Below are 27714 nucleotides of genomic sequence, written 5' to 3'. Positions count from 1 at the left end.
GACAGAGTGAGATGCTATCTCACAGAAAAAAAAAAAAAAAAATTTGCTTTAATTTGTGGACTTTTTTTTTTTTTTGGTGACATTTATAGAGATATGATCTACATACCAAACGATTGATCCCTGTAAAGTATACGGTTCAGTAGCTTTTAATAATTCACAGATTTGTGCAGCCATCACCACAGTCATTTTTACAACATTTCCATTACATCAAGAAGAAATCCCATATTCTTTAATGGTCACATTCCTCTTGCTCCCATATTCAACCATGCTAAAAATGCACTGATTAATATATGAAAGTGGAGGTCAGTAGTTGGGATTATTAATTATTTGAGCTCAAAAACCAATTTTACTAGTAAAGAGTAAAAGAATTACAGAAGTTGGGAGTCCTAAGCAAACTACCCAACAGAGTTTCCTAGTCCCAGACATTCTGTGTAAATGAAATTACACAGTATATGTTTTTTTATGCCTGATTTCTTTCACTTAGCATAATGTTTTGAAATGTAGCTCTACTTTTGACTTTTTAAGGAACCACCAGACTGTTTTCCAAATTACCTGCCCGTTTTACATCCCTACCAGCAGTGTGTAAGGGGTTCTGATGTTTTCCCGTCCTTACCTAAACACTGGTTATTGTCTGTTTTTTTGATAATGGCCACCTTAGAGTGAGTATGATATAGTATCTCATGGTTTTGATTTACATTTCCATGATGACAAGTGATGTTGAGCATCTTGTATGTGCTTATTGGCCATTTGTATATTTGTATGTCTTCCTTGGAGAGGTGCTTATTCAGACCCTTTGCCCAGTTTTTAATTGGGTTGTTGAATTGTAAGAGGTTTTTTTTTTTTCCTTCTTTTTCTTTGAGACTTGCTGTACTACAGTGGTGTGATACTCAGCTTGCTGCCACCTCTGACTCCTGGATTCAAGCGACTATCTTGCCTCAGCCTTCCTAGTAGCTGGGATTACAGGTGCCTGCCACCATGCCCAGCTAATTTTTGTATTTTTAGTAGATTTGGGGTTTCACAATGTTGGCCAGGCTGGTCTTGAACTCCTGACCTCAGGTGATGCACCTGCCTTGGCCTCCCAAAGTGCTGGGATTACAGGTGTGAGCCACCTTGTCCAGCCTCACCTTGAGATCTATTTCATACTTTGCTGTTGTTGTACAGATAAGTCTTAGAAAAAGAGGGAATGAGGGAAAGTTGGGCATTTATGATGATGAGCCATGGGATCCAATGTGGATGGGGGGACGTTGAAGACAGGAGAGGAACTGTGGGTGGTGGTGAGGAAGCATGGGCCTGGTGGGTTGGAGAGCTGAGAGGTGGTAAAGAGTTGGCATGAGATGCCTGAGTATGTCTGTGGAGCCCGATGATAGCAGGGGGTGGTCAGAGAGTAGATGACTTGAAGCTGGTGGTTTAGAGGACAACCTTGGCAGTGCTGGCTTTGTCAGAGTGAACCAAAGGTGAATGAAGAGGTGGTCAGGCAACTGAGAGATGGATACTACATGGATGGAAATCACTGAGAATATAGTGCCGGGTGGCATTCAGGCTGGGGGGGCCCACGGCAGTGTGGTGGAGTGCCTCCCACAAGGCCTGAGCCTCAGCAAGCAGGGGCGTTTCCAGCAGTTATTTTGGCAGCAGCAGTGGGGTGTGAGATGGACTTCAGCTCCAGCCAGTGTGTAGGGGAAGATGCAGACTCCTGCTTGAGGCTTGTTGGGACAGCTGAGTTCCTGTTCATGCCGGAATGGGATGGGTGAACTTTGAAGGTATGGGTCTGTAGGTCACAGATCTGGAGTTTAAAGGGAAGGCTGGAGAAGGATACGAGTTATTTTAGTAGATGTGTTCAGAGCAGTGTAGGAATGAACATCCAGAAATTCAGGCAAGAAGACCTGGACTTTTGGCGAGTGAAGTCGGGGTGTGGGATGGGGGTGGGCGGGTGGGGAGTTGTCTCTGATGCTCCTTGAGGGGGCAGGTGACTGATGGTGAGGTTTGCTACTGCTTTCCTACTTGTAACTCTTTTTTTAAAAATGTACCTTACAGTGTGTATCACAAAAAGATTGTCTGCACATGGGACAGGAAGCTGGAGATTTATTTCATTTCTCTCTTTTTTTGAGACAGAGTTTCACTTGATGCCCAGGCTGGAGTGCAGTGGCATGATCTAGGCTCATTGCAACCTCTGCCTTTCGGGTTCAAGCCATTCTCCTGCTTCAGCCTCCTAAGTAGCTGGGATTACAGGCATGCGCCACCATGCCCGGCTAATTTTGTATTTTTAGTAGAGACAGAGTTTCTCCATGTTGGTCAGGCTATTCTCAAACTCCCGACCTTAGGTGATCTGCGCCTGTCTCTCTCTCCCAAAGTGCTGGGATTACAGGCGTGAGCCACCACACCTGGCCAATTAATTTTATTTCTTATTCAGAGGATAAATAATGTTCTCTGGTCAAGTGACTCTCTGTTTCTGTTTTCGCCAAGGTCCGAGACTTATTTGCCCTTGCTCGGAAGAATGCCCCTTGCATCCTCTTCATTGATGAAATCGATGCAGTGGGAAGGAAGAGAGGAAGAGGCAACTTCGGAGGGCAGAGTGAGCAGGAGAACACACTCAATCAGCTGTTGGTGGAGATGGACGGTGAGTGGGGTCAAGGCTTTGTATCTTCAGCTGTACTTTTTGGGTTTTTTTTTTGAGACAGAGTCTTGCTCTGTTGCCAGGCGCCAGAGTGGAGTGCAGTGGCACGATCTCGGCTCACTGCAACCTCTGCCTCCCGGGTTCAAGCAGTTCTCCTGCCCCAGCCTCCCGAGTAGCTGGGACTACACATGCACGCCACCACACTCAGCTAATTTTTTATATTTTAGTAGAGACGGGGTTTCACCATGTTGACCAGGATGGTCTTGATCTCTTGACCTCGTGATCCGCCCGCCTCGGCTTCCCAAAGTGCTGGGATTACAGGCATGAGCCACTGCGCCCGGCCCAGCTGCACTTTTTTTTCTTTGAGACAGGGTCTGGCTTTGTCACCCAGTTGGATGCAGTGGTGCAGTCTCAGCTTACTGCATCCTCCGACCCCTGGGTTCAAGCCGTCCTCCTGCCTCAGCTTCCTAAGTTTAAGCTGCACTTTCTTAGGCCTTTCATTTCCCCCAAATGAGAGTCCTTATTCCAGTATTGAGTATCACAAACAAAAAAAGCATTCCCTAAAACCAATAGCTCTTATAAAAGGCTCTTTTATACCAGTACAAATTATAGCAAAATATTATTTCCTGGCCACCTGCATAACTTAATGTTGGTGTTAAGATGTCGTTGTGTCTGGTGTTTGAATAAGAGAAGAGTTGGTTAAATGAGTCACAAAAGAATTGCTTTCTTATTCTCAAAATCATCACCATCTCTGAAGCATAAGGAAAATCTAAGCCTAACCAAGTATGAATTTAGCAAATTTTGAGTACTTTTTTATTAAGAGAATAGCAGTCTTTCCATGCTAGTCAGCTTTTCTTTGCCAGTTTTCAGGATGTAGTAAGTTCTTCCTGCTGGAAGATATATGATGCTTAGTTGTTTGTACAGAAAGGGGAAGCACAGTGTCATTAGTCATCGAAGCCAGGCATAGAGTCAGAATAAGAAGGTAGAGATCCTCCTCTGTCCTGTGATGGCCAGCCCATGTTGGGTTCACATTGGAGCATCGCATTTGAGGGAAATTCACCCAGGAGCTCCTGCCATGCCAGAGTCCTAAGGATGAAGGATCTGGGACCATGGGATTTACATTGAGAATTGAGCTGCTTGAATGTGGAGTTGTGAACCACCTTCAGATGGGCAGTTAGTCGTCTGTGGCCCAGGGTGTCAGACACATCCCTTGCAAATTTAATCTGGTTTTAAGACATTTTTAAAATTGGCATCATCGTTTAAATTTCTAATTGAATAAATTTAAATATTTGGTTATTTATATTTAGGACATTTACTCTTACAACTTTAATATGTGATTATTTTCTTTAAGGACAAGCTGAATAGTAAGAAAAATAAAGTTTGCAATTGAAAAACACTGGATAATGAATAGAGAATGTGTTCAGTGTAGCTGTGAATTTGCAATGCTCATATGTTCCTGATGTTGCACTGTTGGTTTCTGCTTCTTGTCATTTAATAGTGATTGCATTTGTATTATCCTCTCAGGTTTTAACACAACAACAAATGTCGTCATTTTGGCCGGCACCAATAGACCAGATATCCTGGACCCTGCACTGCTTAGGCCGGGGCGCTTCGACAGGCAGATCTTTATTGGTGAGATGATGTTCACTGGGGCAGGTCCAGTGCTCATGAATGTAGGTGTGACTGTTTCAATATGATTTTCTTTTCTTTAAAAATGATTTCTAAAGGACCACCAGACATAAAAGGAAGAGCTTCTATTTTCAAAGTTCACCTCCGACCACTAAAACTGGACAGTAGCCTGGAGAAGGAGAAATTGGCGAGAAAACTGGCATCTTTAACTCCTGGGTTTTCAGGTGAGTGGAAAATAACAGGACCCTCTTGCAAAGTACATTAAAAATCAGTAACAGTTAGGGGCCGGGCGCAGTGGCTCAAGCCTGTAATCCCAGTACTTTGGGAAGCCGAGGCGGGTGGATCACGAGGTCAAGAGATCGAGACCATTCTGGTCAACATGGTGAAACCCCGTCTCTACTAAAAATACAAAAAATTAGCTGGGCATGGTGGCGTGTGCCTGTAATCCCAGCTACTCAGGAGGCTGAGGCAGGAGAATTGCCTGAACCCAGGAGGCGGAGGTTGCGGTGAGCCGAGATCATGCCATTGCACTCCAGCCTGGGCAACAAGAGCAAAACTCCGTCTCAAAAAAAAAAAAAAAAATCAGTAACAGTTATGAGGTGCCAGTTTACTTTGTTACTTTTTCACTTCTTCACTGTAGGCTTCCTAAGCATATATTCTCATTTTTATCCTTTTTTTGATACAGGGTCTCCTTTTATTGCCGGGTTGGACTGAGTGGTGCACTCATAGCTCACTGTAGCCTTGACCTTCTGGGCTTGAGTGATCCTCCTGCCTCGGGCTCCCGAATAGCTGAGACTACAAGCATGTACCACCATGCCCAGCTGGGTTTTTGATTTTGTGGAGACAGGGTCTTATTGTATTCTCCAGCCTGGTCAGAAACTCCTGGCTGAAACTCCTGCCTCAGCCTTCCAAAGTGTTGAGATTATGGGCATGAGCCACTGTGCCCGGCTATTTTTACTTTGTTATTATGGGAAATTTCTAACATATACAGATTTTGAGGAAATAATGTGATGAACCTATCTGTACCCATCACCTAGTTTCGGGAACAATTACTAATTCACATCCAACCTTACTTTTATCTATACCCTCATCTCTTTCTTCTTCCTCTGGAGTATTTTGTGACAAATTCCTGACAACATATTTTTTCTATAAATATTGTAGGAATTATTCCTAAACATTTTTTTAAAAGCTCTATTGAAATAAAATTAAAAATCACCTGGATAGAGTGTATAATTCAGTGGCTTCTAGTATATTTACAGAGTTGTACAACCATCACTATAATTTTAAAACATTTTGGACTGGGCGTGGTGGCTGATAACCTGTAATCCCAGCACTTTGTCCTGAGCCTGAGGCTGAGGACAGGAGACCAGTCTGGCCAACATGGTAAAACCCTATCTCTACTAAAAAATACAAAAATTAACTGGGCATGGTGGTGCATGCCGGTAACCCCAGCTACTCAGGAGACTGAGGCAGGAGAATCGCTTGAACGCGCGAGGCGGAGGTTGCAGTGAGCCGAAATCACCCCACTGCACTCTAGCCTGGGTGACAGAGTGAGACTCTGTCTCAAAACAAACAAACTTTCTGTCTCTCTAGATTTTTTTATGCTGGACATTTTATATAAAAACATGTTTTGGCTGGGTGTGGTGGCTCACATCTGTAATCCCAGCATTTTAGGAGCCTGAGGTGAGTGGATCACTTGAGGTCAGGAGTTCAAGGCGAGCCTGGCCAACATGGCATAACTCCATCTCTACTAAAGATACAAAAATTAGCTGGGCATGGTGGTGGGCATTTATAATCCTAACTACTGGGGAGGCTGAGTCAGGAGAATCCCTTGAACCTGAGAGGCAGAGGTTGCAGTGAGCCGGGATTGTACCATTGCACTCCATCCTGAATGACAGGAGCAAAACTCCTTCTCAGAATAAAATAAAATAAAAACGTGGTCTTTTGTGCCTGGCTTATGTTCACTTAACATAAGGAACAGGATAGATTCAAATTGTGGCAGGCATCAGAACGTCATTGCTTTTGATGGCCAAGTAAATGTGCCATTGTTTGGCTATTCCACATCTTGTTGATCTCTCCATCAGTTTATGGCCATTTGGGCTGTTAACACTTTTTGGCTATTACAAATATTGCTGCCATGAACATTGGTGTTCAGATTTTTTGTGGTCATAGTGTTTCTCTTGGTATATGCCTAGGAGTGGAATTGCTGGGTCATACGGTAACTCTGTTTAACTTTTTGAGGAACTGCCAGGCTGTTTTAATTACTTGCACCATTTTCCAGTCCCACCAGTAATATGTGAGGGTCCCAGTTTCTCCACATTCTTGCCAGCACTCATCACTGTCTTTTTTACTATAGCCATCCTAGCAGGTGTGATTTGGCCTCTCACTGTTGTTTTGATTTGCATTTCTCTGATGACTAGTGATGTTTGTTGAGCATCTTTTCATGTGCTTATTTTAATAATTTAATTTAAAATATCCTTTCCCATTCACTATTTCTCTGCACCTAAAATTCAAAATGAAATAACAGTTTGAGAAGTATGAAAAGATTGTATACAATAGTGTGATCAGAAGATGGTCATCTTAAATGTTCCAGGGGACTACTTTTTACTTGTCTTTGGACGTTGAAATTTATAATTTTTTTTTTTTTTTTTTTTTGAGATGGAGTCTCGCTCTGTTTCCCAGGCTGGAGTGCAATGGCACGATCTCGGCTCACTGCAACCTCCGCCTCCCAGATTCAAGCAGTTCTCTGCCTCAGCCTCCTAGGTAGCTGAGATTATAGGCACCCACCACCATGCCCAGCTAATTTTTGTATTTTTAGTAGAGATGGGGTTTCACCAGCTTGGCCAGGCTGATCTTGAACTCCTGACCTCATGATCCACCTGCCTTGGTCTCCTAAAGTGCTGGGATTACAGGCGTGAGCCACCATGCCCAGCCTGAAATTTATAATGTTTTAACATTTATTTATTGAACACATACGGTGTGCTATAGCTTATTTGTGTTGCCATATATTTAACTGAATATTTAAAGAGATGGATCTAAAAAGCATTTGACAAGTTTTAGCTGTATTATATTTAGTTTTTTCACTGAATGTACTAGGTGATTATGAAAATTAGGATTCTCATATACATCAGAACTTTACCTAATATCCATGCAAGCCATTTTCCCAACACAGGTGGTAGAACTAAGTTATTTAAATGAGCATTTTTAAATGCTGTCTTAGTTTTCTGTTATGTGAGCCATATTGTCTATTAAGGTAAATAGTTGTCTAATTATTTACTACTAATACTTTCATCTTAGTTCAGAGGGCCAGAATTATACCAGGGTCACATTAAAAGGTAGAATAGCTTAGGGTTATCATGAGCCAAACTGAATTATATTTACACAAAACCTTTATTCATTGTACTACTGATTTAAAAATTATAGATTTGCCTGTCCATATTTGGCATATTTCAGTGGGTAAGCTGTTCTGTGTTCATTTTGTAGGTGCTGATGTTGCCAATGTCTGTAATGAAGCCGCGTTGATTGCTGCAAGGCACCTTTCAGATTCCATAAATCAGAAACACTTTGAACAGGCAATTGAGCGAGTGATTGGTGGTAAGGAAACAATGTAACTCAAATAGAAAAGCTGATAAAATGAATTGAGGCCGGGGATTTCTCTGGGCAAGAACTAGAAACAAAGAAAGTGTATCCGTCCAGCCCTGGGGTTCACCATACCTGCTCTCCTGGTGTCATGGCCCCTCCCCTCCTTCTCCTTCCCCGCAACATCCCCTGCCCCTTGTCCTCTGCATGGAGGTCAGTGGTGCTGGGTGAGTTTGTGATGGCAGCTCATGAATACTTTGCTTGTACAGGCAGCCAGCAGCGAGGTGTCTACCCATGAAGTATACCAGTCAAGTTTATTAAAAAGCTCACAACCTTTCTGTTTACAAAAGTTTCATCACATGCATTAGAAGTGCTCTGTGCTGGATACAGGTGATGGGTGTAAAATAGCTATAACAGGTGTGGAGCTGGAAGTGCTTCCTCAGCCAGCACAGTGGGAGCGCATATAGCACGTTTTCTTTGCATTCCATAGGGCTTCTGATGTAATCCCTGAAGACAAGTAGCAATTCAAGTACTTGGACATACAAAGGAGGGGGAAGCCCTATGCCAGGCAGAGTTCCACAGAGGAAGAGGAGTATGCTCCAGGCTTAGGAGAAAGCTGGGGTGTGCTGTGGAAATGGCCTGGCAAAATGGACTTGAGGCAGTTGGGTGACACCCTATGTTTAGTTAGGGAGGGAGAGTAAACTGGTCAGATCCAGGGTCCTGGGAGAAAGTAAGGTAATGTTGCAAAAGGTTATTTAAATCTAGATTTTGGAAAGCCTTGAATGTTAAGCTCAAAAGCTTTTAAAATTTTGTCCTGTGGCCAGTATTGAATTAAGGTGGGGTTTTTTTGTTTTGTTTTGTTTTTTGTTTTTTGAGACAGAGTCTCATTCTGTTGCCTAGGCTGGGGTGTAGTGACGCAATCTCGGCTCACTGCAATCTCTGCCTCCAGGGTTCAAGTGAACAGCCTTCCTAGTGGCTGGGATTCCAGGTGTGCACCACCACACCTGGCTGATTTTTGTATTTTTAGTAGAGATGGATTTCACCATGTTGGCCAGGCTGGTCTTGAACTCCTTTTTTTTTATTGGGAGGGGAGACAGAGTCTCCCGCTGCCCCCCAAGCTGGAGTGCAGTGGCTTGATCTTGGCTCACTGCAACCTCCACCTTCTGAGTTCAAGTGATTCTCCTGCCTCAGCCTCCTGAATAGCTGGGATTACAGGTGCCCACTACCACCCCCGGCTAGTTTTTGTATTTTTAGTAGAGATGAGGTTTCATCATGTTGGCCAGGCTGGCCTCGAACTCCCAGCCTCAGATGATCTGCCTGCCTCGGCCTCTCAAAGTGCTGGAATTACAGGTGTGAGCCATTGCTTGCTGCCTAAGTAACATAATGAGTGTGAGCCATCGAGTAACATAATGACCAGTGATATTTCAGGAGAATGAATCTGTCTTTGAAGAGGAGGGAAGCATCTGGAGGCAGAGAACCTTGCAGTCATCACTGTGAGCACCGTGAGCCCGCAGCTTAGCAGGGGGAGCACAGGTGACAGCCAGCAAAAAAAATGAGGACAGATTAAGAGACAGCAGGAGCATGGGGCACTCACAGAGGCAGCTGGCACGGCAGATAATGAGCTGTCCTGCATGTGAGCCGGGGTAGGGTAGGCCTGTGTGACTCGGGAACAGGCAGTGGTGGTCCCAGGGTGTACCAGGTAGAGTGAGGACACTTGGAGCGGTGTAGGGACACTTGAGGGTGGGTGGGGACACTTGGAGCCGCCTTCCTGGGAGAAAGGGAGTTGCAGAGGAAATGTTACCCATTGCCCACATTTGGTAAAAGGAGAGAAAGGTGAGTCAGCAAGGTCACTAGCACTCATGGCACCACAGGCACTGAAGGTGCATCAGCGGACAAGGGAGGAAGAGGTGCCAATGACAGGGCCCACAGCTTGGAGGGGACAGGAGATGAGGCGCCGGCAGCAGGGCAAGGCTGCACTGGGGTGTGGGGGAGGTGGAGGAACTTTGGATTTGGCAGTGAGGCTGTTATGGTGACTTTTGACAGCTCAGCTGAGTAGAGGGTACAAAACCAGACAAGTGGGGCTTCCGGTGAAGACATAGAGGCTGGTACAGCCATGTGGTTCACTGGGGCTGGGTGCTCAGTAAACAATGAATTGTTGGGTAAATGAGTCACTAGACCTCTTATTCTATAAATTTGTTACCAAAAAGAAAAAACCTCAGATGATAGAGTTGTGAATGGAATGAAGCAAAATATAATTAACTGTAGAGACAGGTGAAAACTGTATTTATGCCTTTTTTAGGTTAAAGAAAAGTAATCAGAGAGGGTGGGGCAGACCAGGCAGTCATCCAGCCATAGGTTTTGCTCCGAGGCAGCAGCTGGCCCTGCTGGCAGTGTTTTGTAGTGAGACAGGCATTGAGAAAATGAGGTGAACTGTGGGGAAAGATAAGTCAGAAGTGCTCATCTGCAGACAGACTTAACTCCTGTTTCGTAACTTCCCGCCCTGTGGCCTATGCTTGTCGGCTTGTCATTGGGAGCACAGCTTTTGTTTTTGTCTTCCAGTCTCCTTAATATGCTGTCAGCTAAGAAATTCTCTCAGGTGAATTACCATAAACACAGCAAAACTACTTTTGCCACTGTGTGATGATTTGTTTTAGTACAAACAGTGCCATCAATTCTTACAGCACAAAGGTACGGAGTGAGGGGCAGAGCCTGCCTTGATCCAGGCCAGAGAAGAATCATGCTTCGACTGGAGTTTGGTCAGCACTGTGGTGTACGTGGGCTCCAGCATGGGTCTTGTGGGCCTTGTGTCTCCAGGGTTTGCCCTCTGTATCTGCTCTGCCACCTCTGTTAGCTTGCTCTGAGCCGTAGGGTGGGCTGGTTAGGTGAGAGTGCAGCAGCATCAGCCTGGCTGACTCCACGTAGGTAGCTCCAGATCTTGAACTGGCTCCCTGCATTCCCAGACTCTCCTCTGCCTTCCAGCAGAGCAGACAACAGGTAGTGTCTTATGGCAGGGATCTTCCTGTGTCCAGTATTTGAAAATTCTGAGTACCTAGACTGAGCAGTGAGGACCGTTCCATAGTTTGGGTTTCTGTGAGTTTTACATGTTTCAAATTGACCTCAGTGCTGAATTTTATTTTACATTTCTGTTTCCTAAAACACTGGATATGTGGCTTAAAAGAGAGATAGGGTGAAGGCAGGCATATGGATGGGGGAAGTGAGTGCCTTTTTGCTGTAGTTGTGTGTATTTTGAACTTGATCTTTTGCTTTTATTCTGACCTTGATTAGAAATTTTATTAATTTAAAAGTTTTTTTTAGTTTATTTTTATTTACTTATTTTTTTTTTTTTGAGACGGAGTCTCATTCTGTCTCCCAGGCTGGAGTACAGTGGTGTGATCTCAACTCACAACAACCTCTGCCTCCTGGGTTCAAGTGATTCTCCTGCCTCAGCCTCCCAAGTAGCTGGGATTACAGGTGAGCACCACCACACCCAGCTAATTTTGGATTTTTAGTAGAGATGGGGTTTCACCATGTTGGCCAGGCTGATCTTGAACTCCTCACCTCAAGTGATCCACCCACCTCGGCCTCCCAGAGTACTGAGATTACAGGCATGAGCCACTGTACCTGGCCTTGATTGGGAATTTTTGGATTCTGACAGGCAACTCAGTCTCCAAACTCTGTTTTAGGTAAGGCGATGTATAGTGCTATATAACTGTCTTTTAATGTCAGCATCACTAAAATAGTGGCTTGGGATTTTTTGTTGTTATTTTGTTAGGCTTAGAGAAGAAAACGCAGGTTCTGCAGCCCGAGGAGAAGAAGACTGTGGCATACCACGAAGCAGGCCATGCGGTTGCCGGCTGGTATCTGGAGCATGCAGACCCGCTTTTAAAGGTGAAGCAGGGTGGCTGCACTAGGCAGCCAGGGCACGCGTGAGCAGCTGCTTGCTGCAGTCACTCAAGAAGCAAGCTACACTCCCACAAAGGAGAGGGAAATAAGATATTTAGAAGCTTTTAGCTAAAACTTCTGGTAATCATGGTTGAATGAAATTGTTGCATAAACCTTTCCATGGATAAATTGTAAAATTTGGACAGAAAATTATTTAAAGGGACCACAAAGTGTCCAAAAGCAGGCCAAAGCTGGAGGAGAGTTTGCTTCTATAAAGCAGCGGCTGCAGTGGGTTTGAACTAGGAGTTTGTATCTTTCTTGCCTAAGAATTTTCTGTAACCTCCACACTACAGTGGTGTGAAACATAGGCTTTATTATTCTGAGGTGGTAGAGGAGATAATCCAGGACTTGAATAATACTGGAAATTTAATGGGAAGAATCCCAGAAGCGAGAAAACTACAAAGGAGTGAGGCCCGAATCTAAGTAGGAACTGCCCAAATCCCAGGTTGATCACTAAACTACACATGCACAGTAGCGATCCCAGAGAGCCTGGCAAAAGGGTAAGCAGAGACCAAAGAGAAATCTACCCCTGAAAGACAGCGGGGAACCAAGTGAGATTTTTTAATTTTTCTGCTTTTCAACTGGGCATTTCCCGAACTGCTGCAGCACAGTTGATACAAAACAGCTGCCTCCCTGCCTTGCAATGGATATTAGGGCTGCTGGGAATTGAGGCAGGCCAGGGGTGTGGGGGATCCCTCATAGAGAAGACAACATTAGAGTGTCTTCATAAAACATCCTAAGGAACCCACAGAGAAGCCACTAGAACTAATAAGTAAAGTTAGCAAGGTTGAAGAATTCAAGGTCAGTATACAAAGACCAATTGTATTTCTGTGTATTAGCAGTAAACAATTGGAAAATGAAATTTTAAAAATTCATTTTCAATAGCAATTTCAGTAGCATCTAAAAACTTGAAATATGGAGGAATAAATTTAAGAAAATATTTATAGGACATGCATATTTAAATTTATTGACCTAAATAAAAATAGAGGTAGACTTTGCTCATGGAGTGTTATGTTAGTTCTCCCCAAACTAATTGATAATTTCAGAGCAATCTCTTGTAATTATAGCAGAATTTTTTTGTAGAAATTGAGAAGCCGAATCTAAAATCGATACGGAAATACAGATGAGTAAGAGTAGCCAAAACAGTTGAAGTCACTCAACCCAGTGTTAAAACTGTGCAGCTACAGTGATGAGAGTATGGTGCGAGTAAGAGGACTGGCACGAAGGCCAGTGGGGTGGAATGGAGCCTGGAAAGCTACTCACACACTATTGGTTAATTGGTTTTCAACAGGGGTACCGGGATAATTCAAGGGGGAGGAATTGCCTTGTCTACGGGTGGTTCTGGCAACAGAGAATTCACAGGAAAAAAGGTGAACATTAACCTTTGTATCATATGCAAAAAATTAATTTGAAATAGATCATAAAAACTAAAACTATAAAACTTCTAGGTGGAAACACAGGTAAACATCTTTGTGGCCTTGAGTTTGCAAAAATTTCTTGGGACACAAAAAGCATGAACCATAAAAGAAAAAGTTGATAAATGGGATCTCATCAACATTTAAGACTCTCTTTGAATGAAAGACAGTTAAGAAAATGAAAAGACATGCTATACCATCTGAAAATACTTGCAGTACATATATAGGACAAAGGACTTGTATCTAGAACATATAAAGAACTCTTAGAACTCAATAGTAAGGAAACAAGCAACCCAGTAAAACAATGGGTGAGAGATTTAAACATGCATTTCACAGAAGATATATGAGTGGGCATTAAGCACACGCAGGGTATTCATTAGTCATCAGAGACATGCAGATTCACCCGTAATGAGCTACCTGAACATACTTGTTGGAATGTTTAAAATGAAAAAGAGACTGTCTTTGTTGTTAATAAGGATACGGAGCAGTTGAAATGCTCACACTTTGCTGATAGGAATGTAAAACGGAGCCAGTGTGGTGGCTCATGTCTGGAATCCCAGCCTGGGAGGCCGAGGCAGGCGGATCACCTGAGATCAGGAGTTTGAGACCAGCCTGGCCAAAATGGCGAAACCCGTCTCTACTATAAATACAAAAATTAGCCAGACATAGTGGTACATGCCTGTAGTCCTAGCGGGAGAATCGCTGGAACCTGGGAGGATCACTTGAACCCAAGAGGCAGAGGCTGCAGTGAGCAGAGATCGTGTCACTGTACTCCAGCCTGGGGGACAGAATGAGACTCTGCCAAAAAAAAAAAAAGGAATATAAAATGATATAATTGTTTTGGAAAACAGTTTGGCAATTTCTTAAAAAGGTAGACAAACACTTCTATGTGACAAACAATTTGACTCTTATTTCCCTAAGAGAAATGAAAATCTGTATCTGTGCAAAGACTATTACTACTTTATTTATAATATCAATAAACTGAAAATTACCCTGATGTCCATCAAGAATGAAATGGGTTTTTGGTATATTTGCAGCAGTGAAATGCCACATAGCAGTAAAAATGAATGACTATTAATACACACAGCAGTATTGATGGATCTCAAAAACTGAGAACGAGACCAAACAGTGAAGTATGTGTCATACGATTTCACTTATATGAGATTCTAGAAGCTAAATTAATCTGTAGGGACAGAAAGCATGTCTGTAATTGCCTGGGGTTGGGTGTGGAGGGAAAGACTCTACCAATATGTGGTTTAATTGTGGCTTGAGGTTATGTTTGTCAAAACTCATTGAATTCTACACTTCAAATGGGTGCATTTTACCGTATTTGTCATCTCTCAAAGTGAATTTTTTTAAAAATCAAAGGAATTTACTTAATTGCAAAAGAGGACTGGAAAGCGAAGGCTGCTGAGCATCTTGGCCTGCTGTCCCCTACTTCCTCTGAAGGAGGGTGTGGCCGCGTCTGACAGCAGAGTTGAATGAATCCTGCACAGCCTCAGAACTGTCAGAATGTCAAGATGGAATACTTTTTTTTTTTTTTTGAGACGGAGTTTCGCTCTTGTTACCCAGGCTGGAGTGCAATGGCGTGATCTCGGCTCACCGCAACCTCCGCCTCCTGGGTTCAGGCAATTCTCATGCCTCAGCCTCCTGAGTAGCTGGGATTACAGGCACACGCCACCATGCCCAGCTAATTTTTTGTATTTTTAGTAGAGACGGGGTTTCACCATGTTGACCAGGTTGGTCTCGATCTCTTGACCTTGTGATCCACCCGCCTCGGCCTCCGAAAGTGCTGGGATTACAGGCTTGAGCCACCACGCCCGTCAAGATGGAATACTTTCAATTGAGTTTTACAACAAAAAATTGGCTGGGTATGGTGGCACATGCCTGTAATCCTAGCACTTTGGGAGGCCAAGGTGAGGGAATTGCTTGAAGCAAGGAGTTTAAGACCATCCCAGGCAGCAAATTGAGACCCTGTTTCTACTAAAAATTAAAAAAAAAAAAAAAAAATGCCATATTGAACTCTAAGGTGAAATTATCCTGAGAGAAACTACTTCTCCTGAGCAGGCACCACTACTAGGTCTCATCCCACCAAAGCCGATGGACCGTGTGGCTGTTGTGCTTATTTTTTTAGTCGATGAGTTTTTCTGTTTATACACAGATGTTTTGATCAAGTCTCCATCTGTAGTAGGATCTTCAACACTTTGTGTTTTCTACCTACCAGGTATCCATCATCCCACGTGGCAAAGGACTAGGTTATGCTCAGTATTTACCAAAAGAACAATACCTCTATACCAAAGAGCAGCTCTTGGATAGGATGTGTATGACTTTAGGTGGTCGAGTCGCAGAAGAAATCTTTTTTGGAAGAATTACAACTGGTGCTCAAGATGACTTGAAAAAAGTAACTCAGAGTGCATATGCCCAAGTGAGTATATGAGAGTGCGTTTTCTCCTTATTTGTTCATATTTGCATGAGAAATTGACATTCCATGAATGGCTCTGAAACAGTACTGTTGTTGCTTGACTGTTTTAGGCTTTCTAGGCAAGGTTTATCTCATAAAATAAGTCCATTTTAAAGCAATAAAAACTTACAAAGAGAAACTTCTTTTTTTGAGACAGTCTCCCTTTGTTGCCCAATCTGGAGTGCAGTGGCTCAATCTTGGCTTACTGCAACCTCTGCCTCCCGGGTTCAAGCAATTCTTGTGCTTCAGCCTCCCAAGTAGCTGGGATTACAGGCACGTGCCACCACACCCAACACCTGGCTAGTTTTTCTATTTTTAGTAGAGACAGGTTTCTCTATGTTGGCCAGGCTGATCTCAAACTCCTGACTTTAGGTGATCCATCCACCCCTACTTCCCAAAGTGCTGGGATTACAGGCGTGAGCCAGTGCGCTGGGCCGAGAAACCTTTGTAAAATTACAGTATTTAATTTCAGGCCGGGTGTGTTGGGTTTGATATGTATTTTTTTCCAGCACCTCATTGAAGCTTTTCTAGTTCTGATTAAAGTAGATCTTTCATATCATATCATATCATATATATCATGCCATATATCATATGATATGAAAGATCTACTTTTAGCCTGTTTTGAACTTAATAAGATATGGATTTCCTCTGTAATATTGACACATCTTGTTATCCCACTTTTCTTATCTCTGGAGATACTATTTAGCTTATATTTTTCTTATAATGACTTTCTAAGGGATTTTTCTGTTGCCTATTTTTACGTGAAATTTATTTTGCTGCTCTCTTAGGTGGGAGGAGGCCTAGGAGCTTTTCTGGCTGTTTATGAAGTGGTGAGAATGTGGTTTCCTACCTTCCAAGCAACCCTGGCTGGTTTTGATCTCCACCCATATCTAGGCCTTTTCTTTTTTTCCCGTCAGTTTGGGTCTTACTTGCAGAAGCTTCTTCCTTTGTGGTGCTGGTCAGTTTTAGGGGCTCATGGGTCCAGACTGGATCAGCCTCTTCAGACTGTCCTGTGGATCCCATGGACTCAGTGAACAGGGAAGTGCAGGTGCCCTTCCAGTCTCATGTGTTCCTCAGTGTGAGTGGCGCACCACTCTTCCTGGGAAGAACCTGTTGGCAGCTGGGGGAATTCTTGTTTCTTCAGGTCTATCAGGTGCTTCTTGTTTCTTCTCTACCTGCCCTTGTACAGGTAGTAATATCAGGCCTTGCATGGTGGCTCACACCTGTAATCCCAGCACTTTGGGAAGCTGAGATGGGAGGATAATTTGAGCCCGGGGGTCAGTGCTTCTGTGATCTATGGTCACACACTGCACTCCAACCTGGGCAACAGAACAAGACCCTGTCTCAAAACAAAAAAACCAGGTTGTAGCTAGGAGGGGTGGGTCACACCTGTAATCCCAGCACTTTGGGAGGCTGAGGCGGGCAGCTCACCTGATGTCAGGAGTTCAAGACCAGCCTGGCCAACATGATGAAAACTTGTCTCTACTAAAAATAAAAAAATTAGCCAAGTGTGATGGTGGGTGCCTGTAATCCCAGCTACTTGGGAGGCTGAGTCACGAGAATTGCTTGAACCCAGGACGTGGAGGTTGCAGTGAGCCAAGATTGTGCCACTGTACTGCAGCCTGGGTGACAGAGCAAGACTGTCTTTAAAAAAAAAAAGAAAGAAAGAAAGAAAGAAACCAGATAGTAATATCATACAGTTGTTGGGATTTGCATCCTTACTTTGTTGTAGGTGTTATGCCTGGGCTTTGTGTTTCTAGTTGAGAGTTTAAAGCACTGTGTTGCTGCTGCTGCTGGTTACACAGAGCACCCTTGTGCACTTTAGCTGGCTCCAGGCTGCTATGTAGATTTTGTATGGTTAAAGAGCAATCATATGTAACCACCACTAATCATATATTTTTCAGATTGTTCAGTTTGGCATGAGTGAAAAGGTTGGGCAAATCTCCTTTGACCTCCCACGTCAGGGGGACATGGTATTGGAGAAACCTTACAGTGAAGCCACCGCAAGATTGATAGATGACGAAGTGCGAATACTTATTAATGATGCTTATAAAAGAACAGTAGCTCTTCTCACAGAAAAGAAAGCTGATGTAGAGAAGGTAGGTGCCAGTTGTGGGAATGATTCTCTACAGTTTTGCAAAACAAAAAAGATTAAAGCAATACATGGACACACTGTTTTGATTGGCATGTAGACTGCAGAATTCTCTCTCTGGCTCACTCATGAGTCCATTCATTCTGATGTTTTATTGTCTGCTCTGTCTTCATGGGGGCTTGCAGTGTGGTGGTGAGCAGAAGTGGACACTGTCCCGGCTCCTGTGGCTCTTAGGAATGTGACTGAATGATTAATGAAGTATGTCAACAACTACAAAATAAACAATTAAATCAGGACTCTTCCTCACCAGATAGTTTACAGTACTGCTAATGAGAAACATGATTGCCTGATTGGAATTTACCGTTGTTTTTCACCTCTGAAATAAATAGGTAGTGAAAGATGACAAGGGCAAGTAAAAGAGCAGCCAAACTGATAAGTAGGAAATTGGTGCATGAAAGTTACCTGTGGCTTGCTCATGAACTTCCATGAGAAAGCATACTTTGTGTTTGTCGTTGTTGTACCTCATTTGATAGCACCTACAAAAGGAAGGGACCCTTTCTGAACTAGTGGATTTCTTGCATTTGATAACCTCTTAATTTTCCAGAGTCCGTGTGAATAAAATAGAATTTCAAAAAAATCTTTGAATAAATATTCTATAATGAGAAAAACACAATGAAAAAGCCTTTTATAAGGGATTGACACAAAAGCATATTCCCATGTAACTGCCTAATGATTCATTTTGCCTGCTGCCCAGGTAGAACCAGTTTCTTAAGACAGGAATTGCAGTAGAGAAAGAGCTTAATTCATCCAGAGCTGGCTGAATGGCAGGCTGGAGTTTTATTATTACTCCAATCAGTCTCCTCCAAGAGGAGGGTTTTTTAAGGATAGTTTGGTGGATGGGGAATGCCGGTTGGTTGGGGTGCAGGTGAAATCTTAAGGCATGGAAGCTGTCCTTCTGTGCTGAGTCAGTTCCTGGGTAAGGCCACAGGACCAGTTGTTGAGTCCAGGTGGAGCCACTGGTTGTCAGAAATGCAAAAAGCTGAAAAGCTGTCTCAAAATGCCAAACCTAAGTTCTATAGTAGAGATGTTATCTGCATGAATAATTGGGGAAGTTGCAAATTTGACCTCCAGAATGATGGCTGGTGATTATTTAACCATGCCTACATCTTAGTAGAATTCAGGCTTCTCTCATCCTCCTCACTTGGTAGCCTTTCATTAGTTTTACAGGGGCAATTTAGTTTTGGGGAAGTGCTGTTATTTAAACTATAAAGTAAATTCTTCCCGAAGTTAGCTTGTCCCACACGCAGGAACTAGTGAGGATAGCTTGTGAGGATAGAAGCAAGGTGGAGTCTCAGCCATGCCAAATTGCTCTTGCTGTTATAATTTTGCAGTCAGTTTTGTTGTACTGGCCCGAGCATAGGAAGTCAACACCAAGACAGAAGTATGCCAAATTTCAGTGTCTTTATTGCCAGCAGCCACGGAGGACTCGTGTCTCTCCAACTCGTGGCCCTGAAAGGAGGGGTCAAGACCTTTTATACCCGTAAAACCACCTTGGGAGTGAGGGTGAGGGGCAGGGGTCAGGGTGAAGGGCTTCAGACGTTCTGAGTGCTAGTGGATTCTGTAAATCACCCCCTGGGCGGGAATGAGGGTGAGGGGGTTCTGGACATTCTGTTGGATTCCTGGGCGAAGACAGAGTGAGGGACTTCGGACACACTCCGAGGGTCAGGGTACTTTTGACATTCTGATTGTTACTTAAGTGGTTCACAAAAGCCAAGATTAGCATTTGTTTACACATTGTCTGGATAGGGTGGAAATCACAGTCATTAATTCCTTATTCACATTTGGGTTATAGAGAGCAGTTTCAACAGAAAGCCGAGGTATGGTTGAGGTATGCAGTTTTATGGGGCTTTTTTTCACTATGATTATGCTGTTCAATCAGCAAGTCTTCAAAAAGCCAACTGTAAGTACGCCCTATGTTAGGTGATTCAGAAGAATCCATGCTGTCAGTTCACAAAAATGTGCAGTGAAACGAGTGCAAGCCAGCATCCCCAAAACACTTGAAAGCATGCAGCAGGGCTCTGCGGGAGGAAAGGCCAGCGTGGGCAGAGTGGTCCAGGAAGGCTTTGCAGGAGACAGGGCCGAGGTACCCAGAAAGATGAACGTGTCACAGAAGGAAGGGGAAGGAGGAGTGTGTGGCGTGGAGCAGGGGGCACCCCTGAACCTGCTGCAGTTGCTGGTGGTGGATCCTGCAGACCCAAGAGTGGCATAGACAGATCTGTCAGCTTAAGAGGTTTATTAAGATTGAGGATGTGCCCAGGGAAAAAGCAACACCAGTTACAGTGGGATCTGTGGCCTCTGCTTTTTCCAGAGAGCTTTGAGGGCTTGAATATTTAAAGGGAAAAGAGTGGCTGGAATGGAAGGAGGAAGGGAAAACAGGGGAGGATAGGTGGTGAGGTGAGTGGTCACATTCTTGTGAGACTTTGATTTTCACTCACTGAACCCATATGTGACGTGAAAGCAGGGGTAGAGAGACATCAGTTATGCATGTGTCTCTTGTTCAGTAAGTCTGCATATTACGTGTGATAAAGTAAACATGTAGTGGAGGAAGAAGTCAGATACGCATTTGTCTCAGGTCAGCGGTGGGATGGTTTCTGGCATTGTCTTTTTCTGTTGCTGTAAGATGAGCTGTTCACATTGTCAGGGTGAGATCCAGCAGAACTCTGTTTCAGGGTAAAGGTTTTTGAGCCCACGAGGAATTTCCTTGTGAGCAATGAGTGAGGGAGGCCACCTGGGAAGTTAAATGGTTTCTGTCTTCGCAACCTTGTCTTTAGGGACAAAAGGAAGGCAGGTTTTGTGCAACTCAATTTCCAAGCTTAACTTTTCCCCTTGGCATAATGACTTTAGGGTTTCCAAGTTTTACTTTGCTTTTACAAGCTCCAGGTCCTCCAGAGCTAGGTAGAAAGTTGAGGCACACGGCTTTGGAAGTAGAAGTATCTTTAAAATGGTCTAACCCGGCCTCCTTATTTTATAGTAGTTCTTCAAGGAGTCCTTAAGGAATCTTGAGCAGAAATGATGAAAAGGTAATTTTAGGAGAGGATGGTAGCAGCGTGCTAGCTGGATTGGAGCAGGAAGTGGTGGCCATGGAAATAAAAAGGCAAAGGCAGAGCTGGAAAACCAGGACTTCATAGAGAACAAAAGAGAAGAAAGCCCGAGAATGACTCCAAGGCATCCCTGGGCAGTGGGAGGAAAGGGAGTGATAAAGAGTTTGGTCTCAACACCCGAGATTTGAGCAAGGCACATGTGAGGTCAGAATATGAACAGGGGTCAGGGCTGTCAGATAGCCGGGTGTTGAGCTGTGAAAGACAGGAAGGCAGAAGAGCCCAGTCCAGATGAGCCCTCTGTGAGGCACTGATGAGGTCTGCAGTGATGCAAGTGTCTTCCCAGTTATCCCACCCGTCCATAGTCCCAATGTCTGTACTCTGCACAACCAAGTGTGTGTATTGAAAGGAGAACTGGGTTATCACGGTGAGGCTCTTGAAACACTAGACAGTTTTGAAGTACTTCCTGGTCCATCAGAGAAAATGAGCCATGTGCAGAATACTGCAGAGCCAGCCAGAAGATAAGGAGGCTATGGAGAGGAGAGGGGCTGGGGTCCGTGGTCCTGAAACCACTGCCTTCCAGACACTGTGAGGGCATGGAATGTGTACCTGAGGAACTAGGATTGGACACAGTGTCTAGGATAATAGGGATAACTAGCCAGCATTCACCCAACACCTGTGTACCAGGTACTGCCTGAGGTTTCCTTTCTGAAAACCCTGTGACCTCATGATGTGGCTAACTTAGTGACCCCTTACATCAGTTTCTGGTGAAGAAGTTGTTACAGAGAGAGATCAGGTAGCTTTGCTTAGGGTCATACAGTTAGTTGGTGGGTAAGTGGCAGTGCCAGGGTCTGACCCAGGTGCCCTGTCTGCAGAGCCCTGGCTGTTCCCCTCTCCCTGAGCCTGTGTGGCCCTGCGAGGCAGCTGCAGAGAGCTACTCAGCACTTGGTGGCCACTGTGAATCGAGACCTGCTGTTTGTCAAGTGCATGCTAGTTACTGAAGATTCAGCATGAAGAAAATTGAATGTAAAACACCTCAATCATGTTTCCCATCATCACGTGTTGAAATGATAATATTTTGACCAGGCCCTGTGGCACATGTCTATAATCCCAGCACTTCGGGAGGCTGAGGTGGGCAGATCACTTGAGTCCAGGAATTCGAGACTGCCTGGACAACATGGTGAAACCCCATTTCTACTAAAAATATTAAAAATTGGCCAGGTGTGGTGGTGTGGCACCTGTAGTCTCAGCTATTTGGAGGCTAATGTGGGAGGGTCACCTGAGCCCAAGAAGTTGAGGCTGCAGTGAGCTGTGATCACACCACTGCATTCCAGCCTGGGTGATGAGTGAGACCCTGTTTCAGGAATATATATATAGTATATACATTTTTGATATATTGGATTAAATAGATTCTTGAAATTTAAGTGATCACCCACAACTATGGGGTGGGTGGGTGTGTGCGCACGTGCACAAATTGAGAAATAAAGATGGTCTAAGAAGGAATCCTAAATTTAGGCTTTTTTTCCCCTCACATATATGCAGACAATATATTTTTAAAATTAGAGCATTATAGTATTCTGGTTTTCTAAAAATCCTAATCTTTTAGAGATATAGACAAAAATACATATATATGGGTAAGATGATAAGACGTCTGGTATTTTCTTAAAAATCTAGAAAGTTGAAACAATATTTCTAAGTTGATCATTGTTGATAGTGGTTACATGGAGACCTTTTGTACCTATCTGAGGCATTTTATAATAAAAGACAAAATTGTTTCATAATTTTATATCTTTAAAAACATAATATTTATTGCAAACTACAGATAGATTAAATTTCAAATAAGGAGTAATTTCAAGAAATAAGTCTGGCCAGGTGCATGGCTCACGCCTGTAATCCCAGCACTTTGTGGGGCTGAGGCAGGGGGATCATCTGAGGTCAGGAGTTTGAGAACAGCCTGGCCAACATGGTGAAACCCCATCTCTACTAAAAATACAAAGAATTAGACAGATGTGATGGTGGACACCTGTAATCTCAGCTACTTGGAATGCTGAGGCAGGAGAACTGCTTGAACCCGAGAGGTGGAGGTTGCAGTGAGCCAGGATCGTACCACTGCACTCCATCCAGCCTGGGCGGCAGAGCGAGACTCCGTCTCCAAAAAAAAAAAAAAAGTCCATTTTATGAGTTCAACTTATAATTTAAACTGCTTAATTTTCCTCACATTAGGCAGATGATCTAACATTAACACTCTTCCCTCCTCTTACGATACCATCACACCTCCATGTGTTTAAGCCGTCAGGGGTCCCTTTTTCTGTAGCTTGTTAAAACGTGTAGTGTCAAATTTATGGTCCAGCTGTAACAAATTAATAGAACTTAAAAGTAAACTATTTTAACCTTCCTGCCTTCATTGTGTATCTCTGCCCTTTGTGTGTGTTGGGGGTTGAGGGGGAGGACAGTCTCCCTCTGTCACCCAGGGTGGAGTGCAGTGCCTCGATCTTGGCTCACTGCAGCCTCCGCCTCTTAGGTTCAAGCAGTTCTGCCTCAGCTGCCCAAGTAGCTGAGATTACAGGCAAGTGCCACCACACTCAGCTAATTTTTGTATTTTTAATGGAGACTTGGTTTCATCACGTTGGGCCAAGCTGGCCTTGAACTTCTGGCCTCAGGTGATCCGCCACCCCAAAGTGCTGGGATTACAGGCATGAGCCACCACGCCTGGCCAGATATTTTTTATGTACTGTTTAAAAGAAACTTTAGACAAAATAAATTTAACAAGTTTATTTGCATAAAGAACAGTTTAGGAATTGGGCAGCCCTCAGAATCAGAAGTTCAGAGCTCTGCTCCGACAGCATGAGCGGCAAGCTTTCGTAAGCTGAGCATGGAAGCAAAATAAACTGCAGTCACCATTTGCTTAATGATGGGGATACGGTCTGAGGAGTTGGCTGTTGGTTGAGTTTGTCATCATGCAGGCATCAGAGTACACTACACCTAGGCTGTGTAATATGGCCCATTGCTCCTAGGCTGCAAACCTGCTTGCATGTGACTCTACTTAATGCTTCAGGCCATTGTAACGCAGTGGTATCTAGACACATCTAAACATAGAAAAGGTACAGTAAAAATAAGGCATTATTATCTTACGGGACCACCGTTTTCTGCCTGTGGCTGGTCATCGACTGAAAGGTTGTTAACAGTGCATGACTGCTTGATTGGCTGCTGCTGGGCATTTGCCTTATCTGGGTGGTCCAATGCGTGGTCCCAAGTTCTGCCACCAGTTGGCTGGTTGGCTGTTTATGATTGGTGGAAGCTTAATTTGAAATTAGTTACAAGGAATGCCTCTAGGTTAAGCTCCAGTTTCCTTTTGTATGGTTGGGTTCTGGGTGCAGAAAAAGCCCTAGGCTAATGGCTCCTGCCTATTCTGCATTAACACACATAAAAAAATACATTCCTACCACTTCAGAAAAGCAAACAGAAGATGCTGTGTGCACTGAACATCTTGTTTTTTAATTGATGTGGTGTATCTCTGAGACGTATATAGAACATACAGCTTCCTCCTTTATTACAGATGGTCAACGTTCATTGTGCAGATGTATGGAAATTTGTCTATTATGGAAATATGTCCTTTACAGATGGACATTGGTTGCTTTGATATGTTGCAAATCTTACTCTAAAACTATGCAGCCTTATGTATGAGACATCTTTTTCATTGGTCTTAAATCCTTTTTTGGAATGGGGTCACCTGTAAATAAAAAATTAATATTTCTGAATAGATTTTGCTGAGTAACTATTTAATGGAAAATTGTTCATTTTTCAGGTTGCTCTTCTGTTGTTAGAAAAAGAAGTATTAGATAAGAATGATATGGTTGAACTTTTGGGCCCCAGACCATTTGCAGAAAAATCTACCTATGAAGAATTTGTGGAAGGCACTGGCAGCTTGGATGAGGACACCTCGCTTCCAGAAGGCCTTAAGGACTGGAACAAGGAGCGGGAAAAGGAGAAAGAGGAGCCCCCGGGTGAGAAAGTTGCCAACTAGATGCCCAGATGGAGGCCATCTCAGTCTGTCCACTGTGGTTTCAACTGGTGCATTATTTCAGCTCTGGGTTTCAGAAGAATGGGAATACTGCGCTGATTTTAGCCAGCCACTGGCCCAGCTGAAATGATGGAGAGAGGAGTCCTTAGTCCTTTCAGCCTCGGAGGTCACAGTGGGTGGCAGGTGACTTCCAGAGGCCTTGAAGGAGATGCATACTGTCCCACAGCCTCGTTGGGCTCCCGGATGGGCTGGAAAGATTGAGCCCAGAGCAGCCAGGCTGGACCCTGTGGCACCAAGTGGGGCCAGCTGACCCTGTGGCAGGGATCGTTGTGTTGGGCTCTTGGCATGTGGGAAGGGATGCTTTCTCTTTGTCGCCCACTGTTCATTCCTGTTTCTCCTTGGTTCCCCTGTGCACATGGGCTGTGAAATTAAACTGGAGTCCTGATAAGAACATTTTAATTTGATTTGCTATTTTAAAGATTGAATCCAGATCACTTGTTGCTGTCTTAATGTGATGGTTTTCTACAGAGAGCTGTAACATATTTAAAAATATGAATGTATTATGTAAATATGGCTTCTTTACATCAAAAATAAAATGTCAACACTACTTTTTTTCCTGAACACACAATGGGTCCCTATTTATGCTCTGGATACTTTTAGAAAACATAATGACAAAAAATTAAATATTCTTGCTTTTTAGATGGGAATCCTTCAAAATCTCAATCTTGCTGGTTCTCATCAGCTCCCACAGGAGACTAGAACCTTCTAGAGTTGTATGTCCTGTAAGATGCACTGAGCTGTGAATATAAGGTACATGGGTCCTGAGCCTGAATCCATGATAACCACCCCAGTGCAGGTCCTCAAGAGGCCAGTCATGTCCAGATGTTGACCACACCTCCTGGGTCTAGAAGTTAACATATAACTGTAGCTTGACAGGCTGACCTGAGCTGTCACCTGGATTTGAGAGAAGGGACAGTGGAACTGAGCTGGAATCCCCTGGGCCCTGGATCTCTGGGGACATCTCAAGAGTGGTCTGAATGGTAAGCTCCTCCTATTCTCTACTAGAAGGGAGTTACTGGTGTATGTGCTTCCAGAAAAGGGAGTCTGCAGTGTTGCAAACCTATATCAAAATTCCTAGAAAAAGATGGCATGAGGAAAATCTGCTAAGTCTTGAATCAAATGTTATTTGTACATGGAGGAGACAGTGGCATTTTTAACTATTTACATTTTTAGTAGATTCTTAACATTGCTCCAGCTTGCCTTGTGTGGTGTTGATGTGGGAACAAGGACTTTAGAATTAACACAACCTAGTGGCATCCCTGCCATGGCCCCAGGCCACACATGCTCCATCTGTGGCCACTTCCCAGCAGCCTGAGGTGTCCACCTGTCCTCTGGCAGGCTGTGGAAGCAGCTGTTTGGACTCCACAGGCTCAGCATGCTAGCAGAATGGCCACCCCCAGCTTGACCTCTGCACCTGCCAGTCTCGGTGGCCTCCCAGCATGTTACACTGGCCACCTTCTTTCCTCATAGAGCATTTTCGAGAGGTGCTGAGTGAAGCATTGTTTCCAGGCTGAGGCTCACACAGTCATGAGGGTGTTGGGTGTGCTTTTTACCACACAGGCAGTAGACGATTAGGAGATGCTCTTACCCCTTACCCTACCATTGCAAGGCATGGAGCAAGTGTGGGCTGCCCTCTCACAGGCGTTGGCTGTGAGGCCTCCTGGGGTATGAGAGTGTCGCCCACTGTGAGTCAGGCTTGATGTAGTAAGAGTGACAAAGACAGAGGCCAGGTGCGGTGGCTCACGCCTGTAATCCCAGCACTTTGGGAGGCCAAGGTGGATGAATCACCTGAGGTCAGAAGTTCGAGACCAGCCTGGCCAACACGGTGAAACTGTCTTTACTAAAAATACAAAAATTAGCCAGGCATGGTGGTGGGCACCTGTAATTCCAGCTACTTGGGAGGCTGAGGCAGAACTGCTTGAACCCAGGAGATGGAGGTTGCAGTGAGCCTGGGTGACACAGTGAGACTCCGTCTCAAAAAAAAAAAAAAAAGTGACAAAGTCGGACAGTACCTACATCACCTGTGTTTCTGGTGAAGTGTGAGCCACCTTAAGCTCCAGGCCCTGGATAGCCGCCAGTGTGGCCTAGAGCTGCTGCTCAGCCTGTGCAAGTGGCCCTCTGTGCTAGGAGGAACAGTGGCTACCTGTGCCACCGCCACGTGGGGACTGCTCACGCATAGATCTTTTCCTCTCCACGGTCACACGGAGCATGTTTCTAGGACAGATGTGGGTAGTGAGCTGGTAAGATTTATTTTTACTGTAGTCTCAGTTCAGATTTATGCAAAAAGATCTGTGATCACCTCAAGCCACGCTGCTGTTTAGTGATGAACTTTCCATCTGCCCGATGCTGGGGCTTAACACAAAATAAATACAGCTAGTGAACATAAGGCCTGGGATCACAGAATGAGGGCACTGTGGTTGTGCTGTGGGGAACCCTGACCCTCACTGTCCCCAAATGACAAAGCTTTGTCTGTCTCTCATTGCCTGTCCAACACAGGTCACAGTGGGTTCTGCCCAGGATGGTCACCTAGGGACCCAGATAGGTGGATAGGAAGGATTGGGGGCCTGCCTCCTTGGGAGGCAGAGCAGGAGGGCACATGACTGGCACATGATGCTTCCAACTGGTGATGACATGCTATGCTCCTTCTTGTGGCTGGAGTAAGTCCCATGTTTACAGCTTCAAGAAGGCAGGAAGAAGTAAAGCAGAAATGCTGTGAACAGTGGGGTCTGAACCAGGCACTAATGAAGCTGCTGCCTGTGCCCCGTCGTTTGTCTTTGGAAACTCCAAAGACATGGCCAGTGGTAGA

General features: G+C 44.3%; 1 protein-coding gene across 2 annotated transcripts in view; it reads left to right on the top strand.

Annotated features, from left to right (window-relative positions):
* AFG3L2 (AFG3 like matrix AAA peptidase subunit 2) overlaps positions 1-25476 on the top strand; it is a 52168-nt gene extending 26692 nt beyond the window's left edge. For both annotated transcript variants that reach the window (XM_003924912.4, XM_074383784.1), the window contains exons 10-17: positions 2461-2614; positions 4136-4243; positions 4339-4464; positions 7724-7834; positions 11592-11707; positions 15401-15601; positions 17542-17736; positions 24633-25476. In XM_003924912.4, the coding sequence (XP_003924961.3) occupies positions 2461-2614; positions 4136-4243; positions 4339-4464; positions 7724-7834; positions 11592-11707; positions 15401-15601; positions 17542-17736; positions 24633-24851 (1230 nt within the window). In that variant the 3' untranslated portion in view covers positions 24852-25476. The remainder of the gene's footprint in view (positions 1-2460; positions 2615-4135; positions 4244-4338; positions 4465-7723; positions 7835-11591; positions 11708-15400; positions 15602-17541; positions 17737-24632) is intronic.
* The last annotated feature ends 2238 nt before the right edge of the window (positions 25477-27714 follow it).

The sequence above is a fragment of the Saimiri boliviensis genome, chromosome 13 (genome assembly GCF_048565385.1).
Source record: "Saimiri boliviensis isolate mSaiBol1 chromosome 13, mSaiBol1.pri, whole genome shotgun sequence".
Taxonomy (NCBI): Eukaryota; Metazoa; Chordata; class Mammalia; order Primates; family Cebidae; genus Saimiri; species Saimiri boliviensis.
Note: the sequence above shows the minus strand (reverse complement) of the source record. Positions and strands in the feature narration are given on the sequence as shown.